The sequence below is a fragment of the Ostrea edulis genome, chromosome 2 (assembly GCF_947568905.1).
Source record: "Ostrea edulis chromosome 2, xbOstEdul1.1, whole genome shotgun sequence".
NCBI classification, from domain to species: Eukaryota; Metazoa; Mollusca; class Bivalvia; order Ostreida; family Ostreidae; genus Ostrea; species Ostrea edulis.
Window position 1 is genome coordinate 103279887 of NC_079165.1, and position 25760 is coordinate 103305646.

A 25760-nucleotide genomic window follows, 5' to 3' on the forward strand; every position below is an offset into this window, starting at 1 on the left:
AAATAGCTGGAATTGTTGATATTAATCCTTTTTAGCAGACCCTGAAATATTTGAAAAATAAAAGTGATGTTTAGTTGTTTTATACGATATACAGTAAATTATAGAATAAAAGTAATGTTTAGTTGTTTTATACGATATAAAGTAAGTTGGGGCAGTTTATGCATTATAAACCACAAAACAGTTTATAACATTTGCGTATATAACAAATAAGAATTACTTTCATTCCTTATCATTTAATTTAGTAAACCACATTTGATATTATTTTATAAATAATTCTAAAGAAAATATGAATTTTATATGACGCTGACCAATATTGCCGTAGCAACAAAATGGAAACTGAACAGCCAAACGCATTATGGTGTCATTCCTATGACGTCATATAGTGGGACTAAAGGGCAACTTTATTTATACAATATGATTAAAGAATGTTGAAGTCAAATGAACCAATGAAAGAAATAAAATGTAACAAATAAAATCAAATTATTATGGGAGTAAGAAAAGCACTGAGCTCGTCACTGTTTACCTGCTGCTGTAACTTTCCTGGCCTTTCCAGTTGGCTCAGGAAAACACTATTGCCCAAGCCTGTTGGAGAGGCCCAAAACAAAGGTTGTGAGTTTGCAGGAATCCTTAGTGTTTATGTACATGTCATCTGACGACCGTAAAGAGTTCCGTTTTTAAAAACAATTTCTAGGATTGCTTTCTTATAAAGCAATGTATATATATGCAACCAAACGCAAGACAGCAGTTAAAGGCATTGGGTTGATAATAATTCTATTCCATATATCTTGAAACTCTTTCAGGCCCAGATCACTAAAAGTGCTACAATGCAGGGGTGGTGATCTAATTAATTTAAAATTTGATGAAAATTTCCTACTGCTTTTCCAATTGATCTCATGCAAATGTTCAATATAAACCACCAAAACAACCATAAATTTGTCACACATCCGTATAAAGAACAGTTACCCTTACTGGTTATGAGATATTGCTTTAGAATTTTAGGTGACTGCACGAAACATGCTGACTTAATTAATACAAATTATGAAAAAAATCCTCACATGAAATTGAATTAAAGTCCTGTAACTGAAAAATAGGGGAAAAAATTGCCAATAGCAAGCTTCTGTATAAAAATTCTATTCCAGTCCAAAGCATATACTACAGAGTCCAAGTACACAAAATACAAAAATGGCAGATGGATAGACAGATGGAGTAATATATTTACAGGCTTTCACACTGAGGATATTGCTTATTCTACTACATATCAAATCTGTCAGTATGTGTATATATTTTTCTACAATGTAGCCTTTTTGGATTTCCTACAAAATTCCATGTCCAGACAATCATTTGCATGGTGTATCTTAAAATAATGTCTACAAAGATTTCTTTTTTTACACAAAGCAGTGGAAACTAAACACCATACAGTACACAATTTAAGCTATTTAAAACAAAATAATGGATGCTCTTTCTAATAAACCAATGAAACTTTGTAACATATGAAATGATTAATGCATTTTGGTAGGATGGAATCAGAATAAACCATTTACTCCAGTGTATGATCATTGATGGAGGGCATGAAATATGAAATAAATTTCATTTTTGAAAATATACGAGGGTATGAACTGCAATGCTTTATGCCAGCATACTTCATGAAGCGTGTTAGCGCTTCATGAAAAGAGCATGCCAACATGAAGTATCACAATTCATACTCTCACATATTTTCAAAAATGAAATCTATTTCTTATATTTACATTTCACTTTCAATTCTGTCGGAATTCACAGCCGTTGAAATAGATATACCATATTTATCAAGATTCATACACATTGTTTACAACTGCATCACATTCATGAGGAAATGGCTATCATTACAATTTGTAAAAACATTAAAGGCAATGACAATGGTAATGTAAATATTAAGAGATAATGAAAGATCCAACTTGTTGACACACTACATATCATTTTGAATAAATATCTACATAAAAAGAAGGTTTGAAATTGAAACATTTCTATCTTTTAAAAGTTTTGAACAAAGAAAAATAATATGTAAATTTAGAATCAACACACATAATCTGAGAATTGATAGTGGAAGATATGAAAAGATTACAAACATGGAAGGACAGAAAACCATCCTTAATTGAAAAAATGGGGAAAAAAATTGTAGAATTTGCGACTTGAATTGTGTGGAAGATGAGATTCTTATATATAAATGAGATAGACATGACTTTTTTTTTTTAGGTTATTACTGAAAATAATAATTTAAAAAATTATATTTTAACAATTCAAGAAAATTGTCTGTGGATTATGTGTGGAAGATGAGATTCTTATATAAATGTGATAGACATGCTATCTTTTTCTTTTTTGAGAATATATTACTAAAAATAAAAAAAAAATATTTCATAGTTTAACAAATAAAAATTTCTGTGAATTATGTCTAATGAGAATTAATTATATCAAACTAGGCCATTTTTAATGAATATTTTTAAAATAAGAAATAGTGCATTAAAGAACCAAATAAATGTATAAGAGTAATAGTGTTAATACTCTAGTACAAATAAACACCTTACGTATACTAATTACATGTCTTATATTAAGCATTTATTACAGATCTACTATAATCTTCTATAGTTTTTATTGTATTTTTGTTGCTATCAATTTTGACTATCTTCTAATGTACGTTGCTCAAGAGTCCCAAATTGGTTTCAATAAATCTATTCTATTCTATATATACTTAGTTTAATACTTACTATACTTACATGCATAAAACAAACTAATGCACACTGGTCAGGCTGTGTAAACAATAATTAGGACTTTTTAAGACAATACAAAATATGACAGTCATTGATGGCTCAATGAAATGTTCTGCTTCTTCATTTACATGTATTACCAATTACTTGTTGCATTCCATGCAGGCATGTAGAACGTTGAAATTTTGTAAAAGTGAATAGTTTTGACAAGGAGGAAACCCTGATGAAATTGACAAATAGACTCAATTAGTCAAGAGTTTCATTTTGCCAATTCTCTCTTTGTAAACCCATTAAAACAACTTACATTTTTTGAAGTTCCATAACACAATAGTGCATTTCGATTCCCATCAATTATAATGAGGATCTTTGGTGTAGATGTATTCATTCTCTAATATTCCTTTGTAAATAGATGAGTTTATTTGATTCTACCAAGTACATGTACCTTTAGTGCTGTCCTTTTATCCTATTAGACATAATTTCTACCCACCCAGTTTAATCAGAGAGTTTCTTGCCTCAGGAAATTTTACCATATTACCTCATAGATAAATTATTGCAAAACAGACAACACCTTTAGATTGTTAAAGCTTTAATTATTTATAAGGGTACCTTATAAATCAAACAAACTGTCCTTGTCAGTCTGCATATTCACTTCCTCTGTTAAATCTTTTTTTTCACAACATGCCAATAATGACTAAAGTAAACTTTAAAAAAAACTAGAATGCGACTGTGTTATGATTATTTGACAGTTCATCAACAGCCAGAGGCAATATCTTCAATATAAATGCCAACTGTACATTGAAAGGTTTATTTCACATTGGGTTAAAATACTGAGAAAAGATAAAACCGTACATCTCACATACAATGTATCAAACGACTGTCACCGAGAACAAAAAAAAAGATACATGTAGCTCATATTATTTAGAGAGAGAATTTGTCAAAATTTCCTCTTGCTGAATTTTCCAGATCAGAATATCATCAAACTTTCTTGTCATCAATATAACCAATTTCATAGTCATAGAAACCATCATGGTTCAGAATCGATAAATACAATGAAATCAGATTCATTTGAACATATTGGAATATATTCTAAACAAGTAGTTTGTTCTGTTCCCTGGGAGATAACATTCAACGTATCATTCCAAGTTTAAATGTAAATACAGTCTTTTAAAGCTTTTGGGACTTCCTACACATAAACTACCCCCAGCAGCTGACCATGATTGACGACCCCCCCCCCCCCCCCCCCCCCCCCCCCCCCCCACTCTCAAATTCAATCCATGGAATTTGTATCTAAAAGATTTAATTTTTTAATTATCAACATTTAGATTGTGATATCCTAGACCCATCAATGTATATGAAGATCCAGAAAATTTTCCAGGAAGGGAGTGCTACAGCGTAGATGATATACTTCCTGCCATTGGGGAATCAACCAAAAGTGTGTGTGTGTTACAACCCTTGTAATCCCCTCAAGATCAAGCAATGCATTGTACATTCTATAATCATTGAGAAATTTGAAAGACGTAGAAAGTTTTAATGAGAAGGACTTGAGTCCTTTTTTTTTCTCACTACATATTGCTGGGCTTGATAAATTGGAGAAATACCCAGGTACCTGGGGTATTTTATAAAATCTAAACAAAACCATGGCAATACCTGGAAAAGTTGATTATTGTCTATAATTATTCAAATAAAGTGCAAAGGAAGTTTTTAAGTTGTAATGGATAGAGAAGATATTGGTTCAATATTTTTATGATGTACATGAAAAATCCATATATTTCTAGTTGACTGTGATGATTGATTTCTTCTCTTAGTACAGACAATAGTATAGATGATATACATGGACACCACAACCTGGATATTCTCCTGTAACAATTTACATCTGCATTATGTACCGTAATGCATCATTATCTAACTAATTTTGAAATGAAGGAATAATGAGTCCACAAAGTCACTGGTATAAAACAACCTCTGTGGACAAAAAGACTGAGACCCAGGCTTACTGGTTGGGAATCACAAGTCCTGAAAACCATTCTTCAGCTAAAGACTACACATGAGAAAGGCATGACTTCGGCCTCTAAAATGACATGTTTTGATGAAGACAGTATGCACAGTTTTATAATATGAGTTTTTCATAGAAAAATGCTGCTGATCCTGATATATGACATCATAAATGTTTCAATCTTCCCAGATTTTTGTTCACTTTTAATGTGAAAGTGCACATTTTTGTACAAATTTCCTTTCTGCAAACAAAGACTACATTGAAGAACATGATTTATATTGTTACAACATATGAATTTCTTAAATCTTTACAAGTCAATAGATAAAAAAGAAATCATGTTCTCCATTGTGATCATTGTTTTCAAACTTAAAGGATACAATGCATGTTTCTAAACTTTTTAATTTTTTCAGCAAAATTAATAACTCTTTTTACGCCTAAAACTATTTTAAATGTGTTTTAAATGAAATATTTTGCGTAGTTTTTGAGTTTGAAAGTGATGAAATTCAAATCTTGCGATATGCATATTTTCGTTCGCAGGTTTACACGCCATTATGTGTGATGTCATATGCGCCCTTGGGTTTGAAAACATCTATTAGCCATTTCATAAACAGATTAGATTTAATCGACAATAAACCAATTATCTCATTAACGGCTTGTAAATAATAATGCATTAAGATGTTTTGTGCCGTACTAGGGTGTACTAGTTGTTGGTAGAAAGGATTTAGACGGAGTATTTTTCAATTTTTCGAAGGAAGGTACGAGAAAAAGGACGTGGATAATGTTTTTGTTGGAACAAGAACTTTACCTTAAAAAACACACACAGTCACCTTTTCAAACACCGCTTGGACAGAGACCCTAATAAACTGCGAGAAAATGGATATATCGAAGCTATAAGCACTGGTAGGCCTATAGCATACATTCTGTTTTGCTCTTCAAATTCAATACACACTCGGATCAACTGACCTTCACCTTGTAACAACATATATCAACGATACAATGTAACTTCTACCAACTGGTAGATTTACAAACAAGAAAAAAAATTAAAGATACGAAATAATTGAACTTTTAATTATACAAATAATAGAATATTGTATTTCCTAACTTTAAATTGAATTATAAAATTATTTCCTTATTGAACTCGTAGCATCTTGAGTGCGTAAGTAGGCGTTATGAGTGCGTAAGTAGGCTATAACGCCATGCTCCCACTTCATACTTCCTAAAGACATGCAGATCACAATTCAAAAATAGTAATAAGATTGCTTTATCAAAATAAAATAATGTGATTACCACTTTAAATTTGAATATTTTTATTGATTTGTATGTGTTGTCTTTTTCTTTCTTTCCGAAATGCACGCGTGACATTAGCTTGGCATAGGGCCTAGTTGTCAACAATTTAACGTATCATAATTTGTCTAATCCAAAAATAAATAATGATTGCACTGTTTATTTTAGAAAAATAGTGCCATACAGATGTATAAAGCAATAACATCCCAAAACAGTTTGTAAACAGCGACCCATATAAACATTATTTACTCACAATATTGACGATTTCATACACGCTTTACTCGCTATATTTGGGTATTTACATCGTTATATGTGTGCACTGGTGGCGAACACATATAAAACTCGGACAATTTGTCAACATCGATTTAAATGTTGCACATGGTAAATAAATTAGGCCCCTAAAAGTTGAGTTTTTAATAATATCTCGCAGTACTTTCACAATCCGAAGGGCGCATATGACATCACTGTACCACGTGACTACCTACCTAATGAACTTGACTTTTTGAAATCGGGGCTTAGATTTAAGTCTGTATTGTGGTTAATTATCGCAAAATTTCGGCGAACGAACTATTAGAATTAATTACTATAAGCATAAAGAAGACAAAATGCATGTAATATTGTATACTTTGAAAACATGAGATGTGTCCTTTAAGTGGTGTTTTCGATGAAAAAAATTAATGGCCGACAATAAAATGCTTCATTTCTGACATCAAATTACATGAAATGGTGTGAATACAGTTGTAAATATCAACATGCTTTCATAAATTATAGTTTGATAAAAACAATAATTTCCAATTTTCAAAGATTTCATAACAAGAAATTTCACGTATTAGGCCCTTATCATACAGATCTTTTAACGTTAATTTGGATATTAGATATTAAAGAATTAATCATCAAATTAGTAAACTTAATTGAAAGGTAACTATTGTATCCATATATAAAGTCTAAGAAACATTGCATGTACTTGTATATTTAAGTTAGAAACCAACTGTATTAGGAATGATAGGAGTTGTCTTCCTTGTTAAAGAGTACCAGATGCTTGTAAAAACAAGGCCATACATTGCTATTTTATTTAGCATAATAAGCCATGCTAAACATGCACAGGTTCAGTATGGACACAGGAGGAGGTCCAGTGACTAGCTACACTAGAGCTAAGAGAGTTAATTATAAAGACAGACAACAATGCACTATAGAAATAATGCTTAGAAATTAACAGTACTGGAGAAAAGAATAGTATCCAAAAAGATACGTAATTCAAATGAACTTCTAGTTCAATGAAATATTTTAACTAAAAAGAACTCTACATCCAAGAGATGTCTTGAAAATAAATAAATAAATGTTTGAGATGCTCACTTTCACTATGACACAGTTTATACACGTGATGACATGGTAATGGTGAAGTAATGTGCACCTAGTTACACTTCTTTGTGAAACAGAAAACATCCAGACAGTGGAAATTGACACAGACATTAAATCTTTAACATAGAACTCACAAGAGGTACAGGTGGACAATTCTGGTATCCAGCAAGCCAAAAAGAAAGGTTTATTGCATATTTCATTTAATATATGCATACTTAACATTTTCTAAAATATGAAGTTTTACAAATAAGAATTTATACTTGTAATCTTTAAATATACAGTATAATCTATATCCAAACTTTCTTTCAAATGTTAGTGCATGTATATGATATATTGTAGACGTACTCATTTCCACAGGGTAAAGATTCCATGGATTGACAATTTCCATTTTATCTGCAGGTAAGAAAGTCCACAGATTTGAATGCCGGCATGAAACCACAGTTTGCTTTTAGAAATAAAAATAAGATGTGTTTGTGAAACACTGATGCTCACTTATGGCAAGAAAGTAATTTTGGTACCAAAGGAAACGTCTTGTCACAAGGAATACACATGTGAAATATGAAAGCCATATCACGAACCATTCTTAAGTGATGGCGTAAGTTAAAATTTCCGAAAGTATATCAAACTCCAAGGTCAAGGCCACAAACTTATGTACCAAAAGAAAGGTCTCATAACAAGAAATACATATGAAATATGAAAGCCCTATCACCATCCTATCAAAAGACATGGACAGTGTAAAAGATTTTACAGACAGACAAACAAACAGATGGACAGACCAAAAACTAATCTATAATTATACCCCTGAGCATTTTTGGATGCTTGAATAAGTGAAGAGATAAGCATTATCCTTAAATGTTTTAATCTCTTAATTGGAATTGTGTATACCAGTACTTACCATTTAATTGATGCACAAAATGAAGTTTCTATTGCATATCCTTACACTGTATGTTGAAAATGATGTGGAAGTTAAAATCGTTTATTTACCAGTAACTGATATACAAAGTAAATTGTTTTCATTGTATAGTCTATTGTTTATGTTCAGTGCCAAAGAAATAATGACTATACAAGTGTGTGACATGCTTGGGGTAACTGATCACTGTTTGATAGTCATCATAAAATGACCAGATGACAAAGAAAACACAAATTGTGTATACAAGTGTAACAGAAAGGGAGAAAATGCAATGGACCAGACCGAGGTTCAAACCCAGGTCCCCAGAATCCTCGAGTCAGCTATCTGGCCACCGGCGATCGAACCCGGTTGACTGCTACATTCTTCACTCCTTAAATTGTTTTCAGCCTTGAAGACACAACCCACATTCTTTTGCCCCTGGCAGGACTTTCACCTGCAAGTCCAAGGGTGGTCAACGGCACCAAATGTAATAGGAAGGGAGAAAATGCAACAGACCAGACCAGGATTCGAACCCTGACCCTTTAAATCTCTAATCAAGTGATCTATTAACTGAGATATCTGGCCACCAGCCATCGGACCCAGCTGACCGTTACACAGGTAAAGAATTATAATGTGAATTCTGATTAAAGTATTATCGAATAAAATGAAATTAAAAGAGAATTCAAGTGTCTATTTTGACTTATCATTAATATGACAATAAAATTCACTGTGCCTGATTAATCATCAATACGCTACTTGTAAATATAACTTTTTCTATGAAAAAATTAATAAATTCAAAGTACACTGGTATAAATTCTGCGGATTTCCTGTAACTGTGGACTTGAATTTTTACCACGTGGAAATAACTACATCTACAGTGCATATTTATCATCTCAACACCTATCATTAAAATTTTAAAAAACCCATAAGTTATATTGTATGTTGTGTTAATATACAGAAAAGATCAAGTTTTCTTGAATACTAGCCTTTTAAATGAGTAAAGAACATTTTATACTAAAGACATAAAATTCCTATGAGGAAATCCATAGCCTGCATCACTGTCTGTTAATAATAATACAAAGACCAATTGATATAAAGCTTCTTATCACAAAACAAGAAAGTTCTTACCCCAGGCCTGGGCAGTGACAGGTATACAGGTTTCTCTCCCCTTCCTTGACATACATCATTGATCTCCTTGACCATGATGGATAGGTCATTAATCTGTGTCTCCCAAGAATCAGCAAACATGTCCAGATTCTCCTGGGCAATCTTACTGTTAGGGTATTGAGATAGGGACTGGGCGGACATGAGAGTCTAAAAGCAAAGCCAAAAGCACAGATTTTTTTTTCTTACTGTCCAAGCATGATTATGATGTACTGACATCAAATTGCAAAATGAATGTCATCCACTTCAAACTTAAAACAAATTTGCCAGCTGAAAGCAGTATCTCTGCCTCATCCATTAATCTAAATTAAAAATTAGCATTTCAACACTAACACTGTGACCTTGAAATTTACCACTATTCTCAATTTTATTTCCAAAATCATGTGTGCCAATCATGAAGACACTGATTTAATAGATCTGCATATGAAAGATATCGTCTGGAGACCCACTTTTAAGGTTTGCTGTTGTTAATTCAACCTTTTATGACCTTGGAAAACCTACATCCAATTTTTCGAGTAATCTAAAATTCAAAGTACATGAATTTTTTTCTGAGAGGAAAATAATCTAGAAACAAGTGTACGACAACCAGACAGATAACAAAAGATAAATTCATTACACACAGCAATTACTAAGCAGGTACGAATAAAAATTCTAGATCTCCAATACTTACAAGTGGCCCCAAGTTCTTCAGCACAAACTCATTGTGTTCTGCTGCAATAACCAGCTGTTCATTTGTTGCTATATGATGAAATAACTTGCAGACCTATTAAATATAGAATATACATTCAACAATATTAAGGCCAGAGTTTTTTTATTTTCTGTTTAACGGGAAGCGCCGACCCAATTTTATGAAAATACCGAAAAAAAATAAAAGAGACCAAACTCACTTTTATTTTTGAAATTCCCGCCGACTGTGCTGTTTATCGATGTTTCGAAATAAAATCGGGATCGTTGTACATCATTTTTTATTATAAATTATGTGAACGCTTGTCTATTGGGAAACTTCGTCAAATCATTTACAAGCATCTTACTGATGGCGACTGTGTAACTAGCATTGACACTTGCGCGAGAATGGAGGGCCACATGTACATTAAGATCGAAATTAAATGCATCGATTCATCCATTTGCCGAAGCAAAATTGTCAAGGCAAAACTAAGCGACAGTGTGGGTCACGTAATATCAGATCTACTGGAAGAATCCGACGGAACAGCTCTTCAGATATCAAGAATCGAAAGTGAGGGTACAGACCTCGAACCAAAGACACCTGTTAATGTCTTAAAAGATTTCGGGTAAGTCTTTCAGTAGTCTTTAGTAAACTTTATATTATAAGAGGACGATGTTTAACAGTAATTTGCTGTAATTTACTCATCTCGATGATAATTTTCAAATCTGTAGAAAAGTTAATATTCGTTCATCAGCTGAAGTATAAAGCTTAAAAGAATGGATATTACATTCCGAGCTGTTAAACAGATGTCCCAGAAATTTATGTTGATTGAACAATATTTTAGATACAAATCTTTGTCAGCATGGGTAATTAAACTGGACCAGGACACTAACAATAACAAAACTCCCCAAGAAAAGAACATTTTTGATGTTTTGATGTCAGCAAGCAGAAGTTATGTACATTATCCTGCACAAAGGTACATATATTTCACTAGAAATTTATTTTCAATATGTATTTGAAATTGTGGATAAAAAAAATCAGGTCTTGACAGAATGTTCCATATCTTGTTGTAGAAAAGAAACCACTTCAAGGGATAGGTTGTACAATGATGTTATCTCAATACTAAAGAATCACAGCATTGGGTTTACCAGCCACCAAGTAAGTGGTGTAGGCAACCACATAGTTTCTACAATAACTCAGGCACTGTGGTACCTAGATCCACACCATGAGAAATTCCAGAAAAGAGGCCTCCAAATGCCCAAACTCTTCAAAGAGATGTGTGGGTACCGTGATCTTAAAGTGCAACATAAGAAAATTCCACAGGTATTTACAAAATCAAACAGACACACTAATGAATATGTGTTTTATTTGTAATACATTATAAAAATACTCTTATTATTTACATGTATATCAATTTATTTTCAGGTTATTTCTAGTGACCTAAGGAAAAATATTGAAAACTTGTCATCACTTCTGACAATACCATGGACAATGAATCCAAATAAATGATAAACAAAATTTTACTGTGTGATTGATTTTCATTTTTATCATTTTATTAAAAAAAAAACAAAAACCTCTTTTTGTGAATTTTATTTTTTTTATTGTCTCGACTCAACATATTTTTAGCTTTTTTTAAAAATTTTATTTCGCCCCCTCAACTCAATATTTTTGGAAAAATTCCCGTTAAACAGAAAATAAAAAAACTCTGGCCTAAGTGGAATGGATGTATAATCATCACGAGACACAAAAATTACATTGCTCCTATTTAGAGGCATTCCAAAAGATCTACAAATACAAGTTTTCTCAAAAGCCATTTCTTTGATAATATCTACACTGCTATACATGTATGATATACATGTACTGCAAGTGGTGCTAATATTAATTACAACTGTCCTTTCAGGACTAATACCCCCCCCCCCCCCCCCCCCCCACACACACACACACAGGACACACTATATAATGGATAAAACATACTTCCTCAGATCAAACCAGAAGTTGTCTAATCAAATGGTCATCTACTAGGATATTATTTTTTAAATTGAAAATGTTGCTTTAAAAACAAGAGGCCCATGGGACACATTGCTCACCTGAGTCATCTTGGCCCTGCTGATGTTCAGCTATTGAGATTTTTTAAATTTTATTTCAATCTTTATTCCCATGAAAAATTGCGACCCCACATTGTGGTCCCATCTTAACCCAAGGGGTCACGACATAACCGAAGTTGAATTCAAACAACATGGGTATGCCTCCGCACCAAAATGACTGACAAAACCTTGCTATTCTGGAGAAGATCAAGGCCAAAGGGTTATACATCATGGTATGAAATGGAATTTGTCATAAGAAATCAATCTACAAAATATGAATGCCCTACCTTAAATACATGTATTTAAGGAGATATTTAATAGGTTGGATTTTCTTAAAAGTAGGTCCAACTACAAGGTCAAGGTCATAAAGTGAGAAACTTTAGTAATGAACACAAGAGGCCCATAGGCCCAACGCTCACCTGGGTCACCTTGGCCCATATTCAAAGATTTTTTCCTATATATTGCAAATAAAACTTTGATCCCTATTGTGGCCCCAACCTACCCCCTGAGGCCATGATTTTTACAAACTTGAATCTGCACTATGTCAAGAAGCTTTCATGTAAATGTAAACTTTTTTGGCCCAATGGTTGAATTGAAAACTTGTATATGAACTTGTATCAATGGGTTACAAGTGAAGTTTGAATTTAGGCTTTCTTAACCTATTGTCTGGAGTCTGTCCATAAACCTTTCACATTTTTATCACCATCTCCAGATTCACTGGGCTAATTTCAGTGAAACTTGGTATAAATCATCCTTGGGTAAAGAAGATGCAAGTTTGTTGAAATAAAGGGCCATGTCCCCTTCAAAGGGGAGATAATCACGAAAATGCAAAAATAGGGTGGGGCCATTTTAAAATCTTCTCAAGAACAGCTGTTGGGATAGCCATAATAAGTCTGGAAAACTGTCAATGCACAGACCCATGGCAACACACATGCATGGATGCATGGGTTGATCACTATAGGGGCTCCTACCTACTGGAGGGCCCTAATAAAATAAATCATATTCCTCACAAGATGTAGTATATATGCAAACATTGAGTAACAACAAGAGCTCCGTAAACTGGGGCATCCCCTGGCAATGTAGGCCATTAGTAAAAATTTTTCTATGAAGTCCCATAGTAACCTTGACCCTAACATCAATAGGGTTAATAAAGGTCAATGACGTGAAGTAATTCAACTGAGCAAAAAATGTGGCCTGCAGAGTGTCTACAAGTTCAGTGTTACACACACACTCACACACACACACACACACACACTCCTGTTACTATATCCCCTCTCAAAATGCATTGCAAGGGTAAAACAATAACTAACAGTAAACATTCTATACCTCCTCTAGCTGTTGCATGTGTTCCTCAAACTTGATAGTCATTTCTGTGACCCTCTGTTGGTCTCCACTGCTTCCGGCTGCTTTTAAATGCTTCAGAATCTCATGGTCTTCATTTGCTTTAAAGAGCTCAGAGGCTTGGTCCATGGCAGTGTCTTGGAGCTAGAAAAAGTCAACAAAAACACATAAGCAACACACAAACACTGTTAAGGGCTTAACTGATATATCGATATTTTGATACCAATTATATATTGCATTCTGGGATTCTATGATGTAAAAGAAGATGCAGTGCGCAGGCCAATAAAAAGTTGCAGCAGAAGAGATGTAGTAGGTGTAAACTAGTAGCATTTTACTCGTTACTTTAAGGAATTATTTAGTATATATTTGAATGATATTTTATCAACAAATGATCAACTTTCTGCACTTTTCAGAATACTGTGAATACTTTCCCAGGTTAAGCAAGCCTTTGTATAAAGCAAACATTTGTATTGGTGCACTTGTAAAATATGTGGAGCATGTGGTGTGAAGTGAGGGAGGTTTACACAAAATAACATAATCAAATTAACAATAACTAATCTGTCTGAGTTATTAATGGAAGAAAAGAGTGCGAGGTAATATGATGAAGGACAAGAGCAAAGAGAGGTAACTTCACTGGGACCAAAAAAAAAAATATGTATCTTATTTTTCTAATAAAGTGTTTGGATTATGCTCCTGATTAATATCTTTGTGTATCATTCAATGTAATATTGTATCAATTCTTTTAAAGCAATACACAGCCCTAAAACACTGAGAATAAAATAAAGTAACATGAGGCCCATGAGCCACATCGCTCATCTGAGTCACCTTGGCTCATATTTAAAGATTTTTCCTACTCATTTGCATGTAAAGTTTTAATCCCTATTGTGGCCCCAACCTAACCCGGGGACCATGATTTTTACAAACTTGAATCTGCACTCTGTTGGGAAGCTTTCATGTAAATGTAAACTTTTCTGGCCAAGTGGTTCTTGAGAAGAAGATTTTTAAAGATTTTACCTTTATATTTGTATGTATTGTGGCCCCACCCTACTCCCGGGGGCCGTGATGTTATTAAACTTGAATCTGCACTATGTCAGGAAGCTTCATATAAATGTAAACTACTCCGGCCCAATGGTTCTTGAGAAGAAGATTTTTGAAGATTTCCCCTTTATATTTGTGTGTAAAACTTTCATCCCCTATTATAGCCCCACTCTACTCCCAGGGGCCATGATTTTTTATAAACTTTTCTGGCTTAGTGGTTCTTGAGAAGAAGATTTTTAAAGATTTTCCCTATATATTCCCATGTAAATCTTTGATCCCCTATTGTGGCCCCACCCTACCCTGGGAAGTCATGATTTTAACAAACTTGAATCTGCACTATGTCAGGAAGCTTTCAAGTAAATATAAACTTTTCTGGTCCAGTGGTTCTTTAGAACAGGGGTTTTAAAGACCATCTTTATATATTCGCAAGTAAAACTTTGATCCCCTATTGTGGCCCAATCCTACCCCAGGGGACCATGATTTGAATAAACTTGAATCTGACTGTACAATGTCAGGAAGCCTTCATGTAAATTTGTTATTTCCTGGCCCAGTGGTTCTTGAGAAGAAGATTTTCAAAGATTTTCCCTACATACAGTAAAATATCTGTATCTCGAATATGGTTTATCTCGAATACCCCGCTTGAGTCGAAGTCGACCGCCGGTCCCGGCCGTTTTCCCTATATAAATGATTAGAATAGACTTCTGATATTTCAAACACGGTAGTCTCAAATACTCTGCCTATGTCGAAGTATTTTCAAGGTCCCATGCCCTAAATTCACCTGGTTTATCTCAAAGTGCAGTCAATTTTTCTGCTCTGCTTACCATACCTGGCGTCGTTAAGTCACACATTCACACCCGCGGCTACATCAATTATAATTAATGACCGCTAATCCATGTTCACCTTTTTGGAGTAGACCCAGGTCGCAATAAATGGTTCAACAGCTTGGGTGATTAGTGAAGCCTTCCAACATTACGGCTAAAGTTCACCGCCAATTATGAACTAACACGCCCGACTCCAAAGAGGGTGTTTTGAATGATACATGCTATATCATTAACATGTGGGTTAGATAAAGGCACAAAATTGCCGAAGTATGCTTGAAGGTAATGCTCATGATAACGATAATGCATTTAATATAAATACACGCTTCATCATTAAAAATAGAACAGAGAAAACACGAAAATTTATTTAATAAAAATATAAAAGTTTTGGCCGATGTAGCATTACGTTGTGTGACGACACAATTGAATCTGTTTGTAATACAATTGCGAAATGCAACAGAAACTCTCATTGGTCCATATGTATAAGTCTGCCCAAATTCCCTTATACGGGAGTAGTCGGTGACGGCCAGATGGAAACAAACTTCAAAGGAAGAAAGAGAAAAAGTTGTATTGTGTTGTTGTCTCATAAATTTAATATTAAAAAATTCCTAACATATTTTCCTATAAATACTTGTGTCCAAACATACCTTCAAATATTTATTGAAGCCCCATACCATCCAATGACTCACAGCTTTTGATGATTTCGTTCGTTGACATAGCGTTGTTAGGTAGCCAGTCAATTTGAATCCCGGTTCATTTCCTTACTGGCACAATAGCGTCTAGATGTGAACTAATACCCCACAAATATTTTAAATAATATATCATCCCAGTTCCATTAAACGATAATTATTCAAATAGCTAAACTCACGGCAATGCAGCTTTCATTAGTCTGGGCCGGTCTCCATCTCTGCCACACGAGTGTTAAGGACCATAATGGGCTTATGTAGCATTTTTGTTAATCAAGAGCTTATTTTACCTTTACAAAAACTATATTTTTTAATTTCTATTAATTATTCGTGTTGATAATAAATGAAGAGCGAATACATAACTTACAACCAATTTTATGAATAGATACCAATAGCAACAGAGTTCGAATTGACCCGGCTACCTAACATGGTCACGTCAACAAACGAAATCGTTTGAAGCTGCAAGTTTTTGGGTCGTGTGTGGCTTCAATGAATATTTGAAGGTATGTTTGGACACAAGTATAGAAGGAAAATATGTTAAGATTTTTAGCCGAGTTGCAACGAAGTTGAACTCGGCTACTGGTCTGGTGATGCGGGCAAGCGGATGGGTGGGCAGTTGGGCGTCAACAATTGGTTTCCGGATGATAACTCGGAAAGTTTACAATCTAATCAAATGAAACTTTGATATATTATTGGGTACCAGGTAAGGAAGACCCCTATTGACCCCTATTGGTCAAAGGTCAAAGTGACCGAAAATAGAATGAAAATTTCAGGAAAATTTGGTTTCCAGATGATAACTCAGAAAGTTTATATCCGAATCAAATGAAACTTTAAGATATTGTTGGGTACCAGATAAGGAAGACCCCTATTGGTTTTGGAGAAAAAACGTCAAAGGTCAAGGTCACAGTGACCGAATATAGAATGAAAATTTCAGAAAAATTTGGTTTCCGGATGATAACTCGGAAAGTTTAAATCCAAATCAAATGAAACTTTGATATATTGTTGGGTACCAGGTAAGGAAGACCCCTATTGGTTTTGGAGAAAAAACGTCAAAGGTCAAGGTCAAAGTGACCGAATATAGAATGAAAATTTCAGAAATATTTGGTTTCCAGATGATAACTCAGAAAGTTTAAATCCGAATCCAATAATACTTAAAGATATTGTTATGTACCAGGTAAGGAAGACCCCTATTGATTTTGGAGAAAATAGGTCAAAGGTCAAGGTCACAGTGCCCGAAAATAGATTTAAAATTCCAAAAAATTTTGGTTTCTGGAGGATAACTCGAAATTTTTTAATTTGAATCAAATGAAACTTGGATATATTGTTGGATACCAGCAAAGTAAGGCCCCTATTGATTTTGGAGAAAAAAGGTCAATGATCAAGGTCACAGTGACCGAAAATAGATTGAAAACTTCAGTTAATATGGTTTCTGGACAGTAACTCGAAAAGTTTTAAACTGAACTTAGTTCTTCACAATTATAAATATGCCACATCATTCCTGACTTTGCAATGTATCCCATGCAACTCGGCTCATGCACCACTGGGTGCATATATTGATTTTTTTATATTGAATTTATGAGACAGCAACACAAGAATACACCGATATCAGGCCTCAACCGTGCGCAGCTTTTTGTGTCCCGTAAATCAAATGTTTTTATAAGAGGTGGATCTGTAGCTCTCTGTTCCGTCACAATATTTTTTTTCAGAGAGCTACAGTTCTCCAGCTAGTAATTTTCTAGTCCGTCCATCTTATCTGATCACCTGAATCCGCTCGAGAAAGTGGGTGGGCTGTAATCCGCCAATGAAAACACTTGTTGTATTACATCAAACATGTCATTCAAACTGTTCAATCGTCTTATTCAATTGTGTCGTCACACAACACAATACTATATCAGGTAAAGCGTTCTAATTCAAAGGTGAATTGCGATAAAAACTCGTCTTTTTTGTTTCCTACGTGATAGGTTCTTTCACTACAACACAATAGCTACATCTCAGTTGACCCAGGACATCAGTAAACTTAATGTAAGCATACAGGCACGATCATCTTAATTTTGGAACACACTGTGAATTCAATTGGATGTTTATATATATTTAAAAAACCAAAATGTTTGTGTCTTTGAAATTCCACAATATTAATTTATAAACTTGTATTAAACTGTAAGAAACGGCAACAGGGTTGTTATTTATAATGCAAATCCCATACTATGCATCAAATATCCTCCTTCAAAAAAATATATTCAAGATCGATTTTGGATATCTCAAACCCCCGGATATCTCAAAGTTTTTTCGAGCTCCCTCGGACTTCGAAATAGAGATATTTTACTGTATTTGCATGTAAATCTTTGATCCCCTATTGTGGCCCCACCCTACCCCCAGGGGACCATGGTTATAACAAACTTGAATCTGCACCATGTCAGGAAGTTAAATACGAATTCCAGCTCTTCTGGCAAAGTGACTCTTGAGAAGAAGATTTTTAAATGACCCCATCCTATGTTTGAGATTATCTCCCCTTTGAAAGGGGCATGGCCCTTGAATTGAACACACTTGAAAGCCCTTCACCCAAGGATGCTTTTTGTCAAGTTTGGTTGAAATTGGCCCAGTGGTTCTAGAGAAGAAGTCAAAAATGTGAAAAGTAAACAGACGGACAGACAACAGAGAAAAGGTGATCAGAAAAGCTCAGGTGATCTAAAATCAGATAAAAATATTTCTCCTCCCTGCTTTTACATACAAGTGTATACCTGTTTGTTTAAAGATTTAGCAGCTGTCAGGGTCCTCAGTATGGCCGTTTCCATTTCTGGGCTGAGATTTGTGGAATTTCTCTGGCTCTAAAACACAAAGTTGCAATAAATGTCAATGTTGCGAGCATATAACCTAATAAAGTGGACGCTTGTTTATCTGGACACTTTAATTCCCAATCAATATACCGGGTAAGTGAAGAATCCAGATATCTAAATTGCCTTGGTTTCTGCTATTTACATGTATATGGCCTTTCATACCAATGACAATAAAGAAGAACATCTAGCAGTATATATTTTACTGATAACATTTAACCTACTGATATGGAAAATCATTTGCTCTTGGCAATACAGTAATGCAATGCAAAGCATGTCAGAGCAATGAGACTATCATGCATAAATTACCAAAATGACCTATAATTAACCTCACAAAGAATATTTGATAACAGGTCACAGTTCATCATCATTTTTATTTTAATAACAGCCAGGCTGGCCACTGTTTTTACAACAATTAACATCCACTTAAGGGGAGGGAGGGGGGGGGGGGGGTGGCTGACCAGAGTTCAGAGTTGACAGACCAATTGAAAATTACCAACCACACAAAATAAACCAAAATATTATGGAAAAACGCATTTTGTGGAATAAAAAGACCATCTGGATCAGGAACACGGAATTCTGGATAAGTGAGAAATAAAATAGCATTAAAAATATCTGTCAAATAAAACAAGAGGTACTGTGAGCAATGCTCACTAAGAATACCCCCCGCTTACCCCAATCTCCCAGTTGGTAATAGGTATAAACTACCTCTTTTCTGAGTGTAAAAAACAAATGGCATGACAAACCTTGGGTATTCTCGTTTGTAGGGAGAAATGGATTATCTAGGAACACAGCATCTCTATGCGATGAAAAAAGCAGTTAAAGAATTTAAATGGAAACCATATTGCTACTTCGATGTCCAGTGCACGTGACCTTTGACCTTTTGACCCCAAAATCGATAGGGAACATCTTCATCCCATGGGTAGTCCATATGTATGATATGGTGACTGTAGGTGGAAAGGATAACGCTTTAGAGCCCGGAAACCATATTGCTACTTCGATGTCCAGCACGCTTGACCTTTGACCTTTTGACCCCAAAATCGATAGGGAACATCTTCATCCCATGGGTAGTCCATATGTATGATATGGTGACTGTAGGTGGAAAGGATAACGCTTTAGAGCCCGGAAACCATATTGCTACTTCGATGTCCAGTGCACTTGACCTTTGACCTTTTGATCCCAAAATCGATAGGGAACATCTTCATCCCATGGGTAGTCCATATATATGATATGGTGACGGTAGGTGGAAAGGATAATGCTTTAGAGCCCGGAAACCATTGCATCTACAGACGGACGGACGGACAGACAGACGGACAACCCGATTCCAGTATACCCCCCCCCCCCACAACTTGTTGCGGGGGGTATAATTAACATCCAGAAGCTGAAGCATCTGGATATCTGGGATCCAGATATACAAAAGTTCACTTTAGTATTAATACAAGATACATCATCAAAGTGTGAGAATAAGGCGATAAAGAGCAGCAAATATATGTATTACAAATGATTATCAAGAGCATGTCCCAAGCATACATTAATGTACAGTGTTTTTCCCTGTTGTATGGGAATGGTACCTGTACCCATACAATTGGGAAAATTAGCATTAAATTAGAATAATTTGGGAATTTTCTATCATATCAACAAATAATGTTTACTTTAAAAATAACACTGCATGAATAAGCCACATTAAAAAGAATATACAAGCATTCATTGTTTACTATTTTACAAACATGAACCATTTTATTGACCTCTACTTTCCATGAAAGAGGAAGTGAAGAAATTAGTCAACTTGTATGATGTTTAATACAAAGCAAATTATGAGCAACAGATTATGATGTCATAGTGGTTTGTTGTTGGGCATTTTTTAGCATCAAAATATGGGAAAAATCAATAGTATTTGGCATTGGGAATGATACTATTTATCAGTACCAATTGTAATTTTAAAAAAAAATGCTGATGCACTTCAGTGACTTCACATAAGCAAAATAAACTTTCCGATTACAAATGTTCTAACAAACTTTCACTGACCAAGTGCAATATTAAGTTCTACATACCCTAGACGTTCTGAGTAAAGCACTCAATTCCGACTTGAGCCTGTCACACATTTGTATGATGGATTCCCTGTGTTGGTGAGAGGTGTAGGCAGAGTCTGTGAAATCCTGCATGGTTTCCACCAGTAAGTCTAAGGCACCACTCAACCTCTCCTTACAACTAGGGGTAATCCCCGTTATACGAGTCATCTCAACTTGATCCTATGAATAGATAAGAATTCCATTCAAAATAATCATTAAAATATCAATCCATTGGTGAACAATTTGAAAAATATCACCTTCATAATGTGTCCCAAGTAGAGCAACCATTTCAAAAATTCTTAGGAAGACTTTGTGATTACAAAGTCACAAAAGATGCATTCCACAGTGATAGTATAGCTTTGTATAATCAAATCCATTATTCATCAACATTGGTGTCATACAATAAATTACATTCATGATTTTTGTTAAGCAGTCCACGTTATAATTCATACACATTCTTTTAAGTAAATTCCTTTTAGAATCAATAATAACCTCAAACTCTTTGAAGGCTTTACAAGCAGAGTGTTTATTATCTAGGCCTATTCCAGAGTCACCATTAAGGACTGGTGATACATTTCCATTTGACTGGTTCCCGCCCTCATCATTGACAATGTGATGAATCATACCAAGGGCCCCTTTCATCAGTTTGAACACTCCTTCCCTGTTCTGTTTGGCTGTCTCACAGTCTGGGTGTCTTAAACAAACCTACAAATTGTAGATTGCATACATACATGAACATGTATAATATACAGACAGCTGTTTTTGGCTTTTGTAAATCTCTAAAAGACTAATAAGTTTTATTTGATTTTATTTCATAAAAGATATCCTGTCCAATAGTTTCACATTATTTGTATTTTATTTTTGTGGTCATTTGGAGTACAGGACATGGAAAGTGATGTAATTTCTAAATTTTACTCAAAAATGCCTATTTTTGTGATTTTTTTTCTCTCTCCAAAAACACAGCAGTTTTGAACAAACAATTTCTGTCCCCTAAGTGTACATGTACTAGAAAGATTGATTGATTGTATAATGTTCAACGTCTTGCTTGAGAATATTTCACTCATATGGAGACATCACCAATGCCGGTGAAGGGCTGCAAAATTTAGGCCAATGCTTGGCGCTTATGGCCTTTGAGTAGGGAGGGATCTTTAGTATGCCACACCTGTGAAACGGGTTTTTTACGGTTTCATCTGAAGGACCACCCCATTTAGTCAACTTTTATGACTAGCAAGGGATACTGAGAACCTATTCTAACCCAAATCCCAACAGGAAGTACTAGAAAGATAAATCTATAGTATAAACTAGAAAGATCAATCTATAGTATAAACATGGAGTTCATCCAAACCTTTCAATGATAACTGCTGAAAAATTTATATTTCTATGTCGGAATGCTGGAGTTGCAGAAAGATGCCATCTATCTGATGTCATAATTGTAAATCAAGTTATTTTGGCCAAATTGAGAATAAGAAGTTTCATTGGGATTTTCGCATGAAGCAAATTTACTTTTGAAACAATAGTACATGTAGTTCTTTCTTATAAGCATTTCTTAAAATACCTACATGTATATTCATAAAAAGAATGCCCATTTCTATTGAGAAATGTATCGTTTATCATTTACTTACCTTACAAGAGGGTAGCAACATCATAGTGGATTTTTCCAGCACTGCACGGGCTGCTCCCATTTGTGCCCTGTGTTTATCACTCTTTAGATCCTAAAAGTCAAGTGATCCACAAATATAAGGCATTTGTGACTAATAATCTATATTTAAATGCCTTTATGCATATATGCAAAAGTGTAATGTATATGTTCAAAACAGAATCCTTGAAAAACAAGATATGTTTGTTAAATACAGTTCCTGAAACGTTCTTCTTTCCCACTTGAACGGTGAGTGAACAGTGAATGCACGGTGAGCGAACGGTGAACGAACGCAGAGCGAACGGTGAACAAACGCAGAGTGAACGGTGAACATAATTTGGTGAACGGTGAGCGAACGCAGAGCGCAAAGTGAACGGTGAACGAACGCTGAACGCAAAATGGTCTATTTACTCGGAATGTTTTGGATTTTTCCCTGGGATTTTACTTATTTCATAAGCAAGTAATAAAATACATGTACATGTATATTTCATCAATTAATAAAAAATGAAATAAACCGGACAGCGTATTTTACAGTTCTGGATATATTCAATGTAATATATTTTTGTACAAGTACCGAGTATACATCACATGTATATATTTCATGAAATTATCGCAAATTGTACATTAATACACGCAACAGTCATACACAAACAAAAGCAAATTTCATATGTACATTGCGTATACGTGTACCATTACATGTACAGATACATTTAATGCATGGGTATAATATATATACAATGCATGTGAAAAGGAAAACACTATAGTCTACATGCGTAGTGACATCCAGAATTTACAGGTGTTCATGTATGGCTTCAAACTTTACGAGCTCGATCCTTTGGGATACCTATAATTAACAAACACCCCCAAAAGGAGTCAAGATAGGTGCAGTAAACAAACAATACGAACGGTATACCCTGTGTCAACACCTTAACACTCCTAACAATATTAAATATTCCTACTTAAATTTTGCGTCATTCATTTGTCACAGCTACATCGACCCGAGGAAATAATCCTAGAATTGATGCACATGTAAGTACAAACTTACTATTTTTATTATTTATGTGACCATAGATTGCAGTCAGATTGTGCAATATTTATATATATTTGATGTAGATAAAACTGTTTATTGTACTGAACTACCCTTAGAATGTTTAAAGGCTAATGTAGGAACGTACAAGATAAACAATTACATCTTTGCATTAAAGACAAATGTTACAAAAGTTTCAATTTGGCAAGAGTACTAAAGATCAGTTTATTGACAATGTCTTTCATAAATATAGGCGTAAAATTAGCTACATCAGTTTGACATTCTGACACGCACATACGGTACAATGTACATTATGTAGCATCGTTTGTTTTTATTTTTCAAAGTTGCGGGGGGGGGGGGGGGGGGGGGGGGGGGGTGGGGGTGGGGGGGGTGTGTGTGTGACTTGTTTAAAACTCTTGTCAAGCAATGCAAAATAATTATAATAATTTGTGATTTTGCCCGAACTTGTAAATGCTAAATATTGAACACAGGGGTTCTCATTACCTGAAACTGCCTTATTTTTTGTACTTGGGTTAAATTCATAATGACAAGTTCTAACATGTATATTCGTCTCTCATTTAGAAGTTTTTTGGGGTTTTTTAACAAAAGCTCAAATGAACTTTTCGGCATTCACAGTGTGTAATCCTGACATTTTGTACTTCAAAATTAAATTTCTGATATAGTAAGAAAGTCTCCTTCCACTCTTACGCACATGTTCAATTTTCATTTTCGCCTTGCTATCAAGATTGGTCCTTTCACTTTGGTGTTCTGAATGACAATGAAAAGACTGAACGATGAACGAACGGTGAGTGCACGGTGAACGCTTTGTGAACGGTGAACGAACAGTGAACGCATGCTGAACGCAAAACTGTGAACGGAGAGCGCACGGTGAACGAACAGTGAACGCACGGTGAGCGAACGGAAAAATGGTAAAGTAGAACGTTTCAGGGACTGTACCTACTGCATAAGTCAACCTGTGTTGAAGTCAGTGACCATTTTTTTGGAGAATTTTTTAGGAATTTGACACTGACTCTTTTATAAGCTGAACTGAATTTTTTCCATCAGATTGTTTATCCCCTTAATCCATTCTGAATACCCATTTTCTAGCAAGAATTGTGTGTTGTTGTTGTATTTTTTGTTGTTGTTGTTGTATCCATTCTGAATACTTATTTTGATCTTTACTATCAATGACACCATGTTTAAATACATCAATTAAGTAAAAAAATATTTTTTCAAAGTTTATTATTTTTATTTGTGGTCTTTTTTGGCATAATGATTGGAACTGTAATTCTACTACTTTGGACGAAGATATCATATGCATGAGAACAAGAGGCCCAAGGGCCTAGAATCGCTCTTCTGATAAATTGTACAACCCCACTATTTCTATTCTTACCCTCTTAGTATTCTAAATCTTTAGTTAAATCCTAAGAATCCAAAAAAAGTAGGTCAATGTGACCTACTTTTTGGTTTACACATTTTGAGAACCCAAGAAATATCAACTGACAAAGTTTGATGATTTTAAGCCAATTAGTATCTGAATATTGAAATATAGCTGTCAAATTCCAATCGTAGGTCATGGTGACCTACTTTTTGGTCAGTGAACTCCGAACATGCAAGACCCATCAACTGACAAAGTTTGATGACTGTAGGTCAAATAGTATCTGAAATATATAAATATAGCCGTCAAATTCCAAAAGTAGGTCAAGGTGACCTACTTTTTCGTCAACACCCTTCAAACATGCAAGACCCAACAACTGACAAAGTTTGATGACTGTAGGTCAAATAGTATCTGAATTATATAAATATAGCCGTCCAATTCCAAAAGTAGGTCAATGTGACCTACTTTTTGGTCAACACCCTTTGAACATGCAAGACGCATCAACTGACAAAGTTTGATGACTGTAGGTCAAATAGTATCTGAAATATATAAATGTAGGTGTCCAATTCCAAAAGTAGGTCAAGTTGACCTACTTTTTGGTCGAAACCCTTCGAACATGCAAGACCCATCAACTGACAAAGTTTGATGACTGTAGGTCAAATAGTATTTGAAATATATAAATATAGCCGTCCAATTCCAAAAGTAGGTCAAGGTGACCTACTTTTTGGTTGACACACTCCATTGACTCAAGATGCATCAAC

At 34.6% G+C, this 25760-nt stretch overlaps 1 protein-coding gene across 3 annotated transcripts in view; it reads right to left on the bottom strand.

Annotated features, from left to right (window-relative positions):
- LOC125681459 (alpha-catulin-like) overlaps positions 1 to 25760 on the bottom strand; it is a 47812-nt gene that overhangs the window by 12890 nt on the left and 9162 nt on the right. For 2 of the 3 annotated variants that reach the window (XM_048921569.2, XM_048921571.2), the window contains exons 5-12: positions 22581 to 22670; positions 21451 to 21663; positions 20941 to 21138; positions 18797 to 18883; positions 13502 to 13660; positions 10098 to 10190; positions 9392 to 9577; positions 7509 to 7529 (exon numbers count right to left, since the gene is read on the bottom strand). In XM_048921569.2, coding sequence (XP_048777526.1) covers positions 7509 to 7529; positions 9392 to 9577; positions 10098 to 10190; positions 13502 to 13660; positions 18797 to 18883; positions 20941 to 21138; positions 21451 to 21663; positions 22581 to 22670 — 1047 coding nt within the window. The remainder of the gene's footprint in view (positions 1 to 7508; positions 7530 to 9391; positions 9578 to 10097; positions 10191 to 13501; positions 13661 to 18796; positions 18884 to 20940; positions 21139 to 21450; positions 21664 to 22580; positions 22671 to 25760) is intronic. The other variant, XM_048921570.2, reaches the window with a different exon arrangement.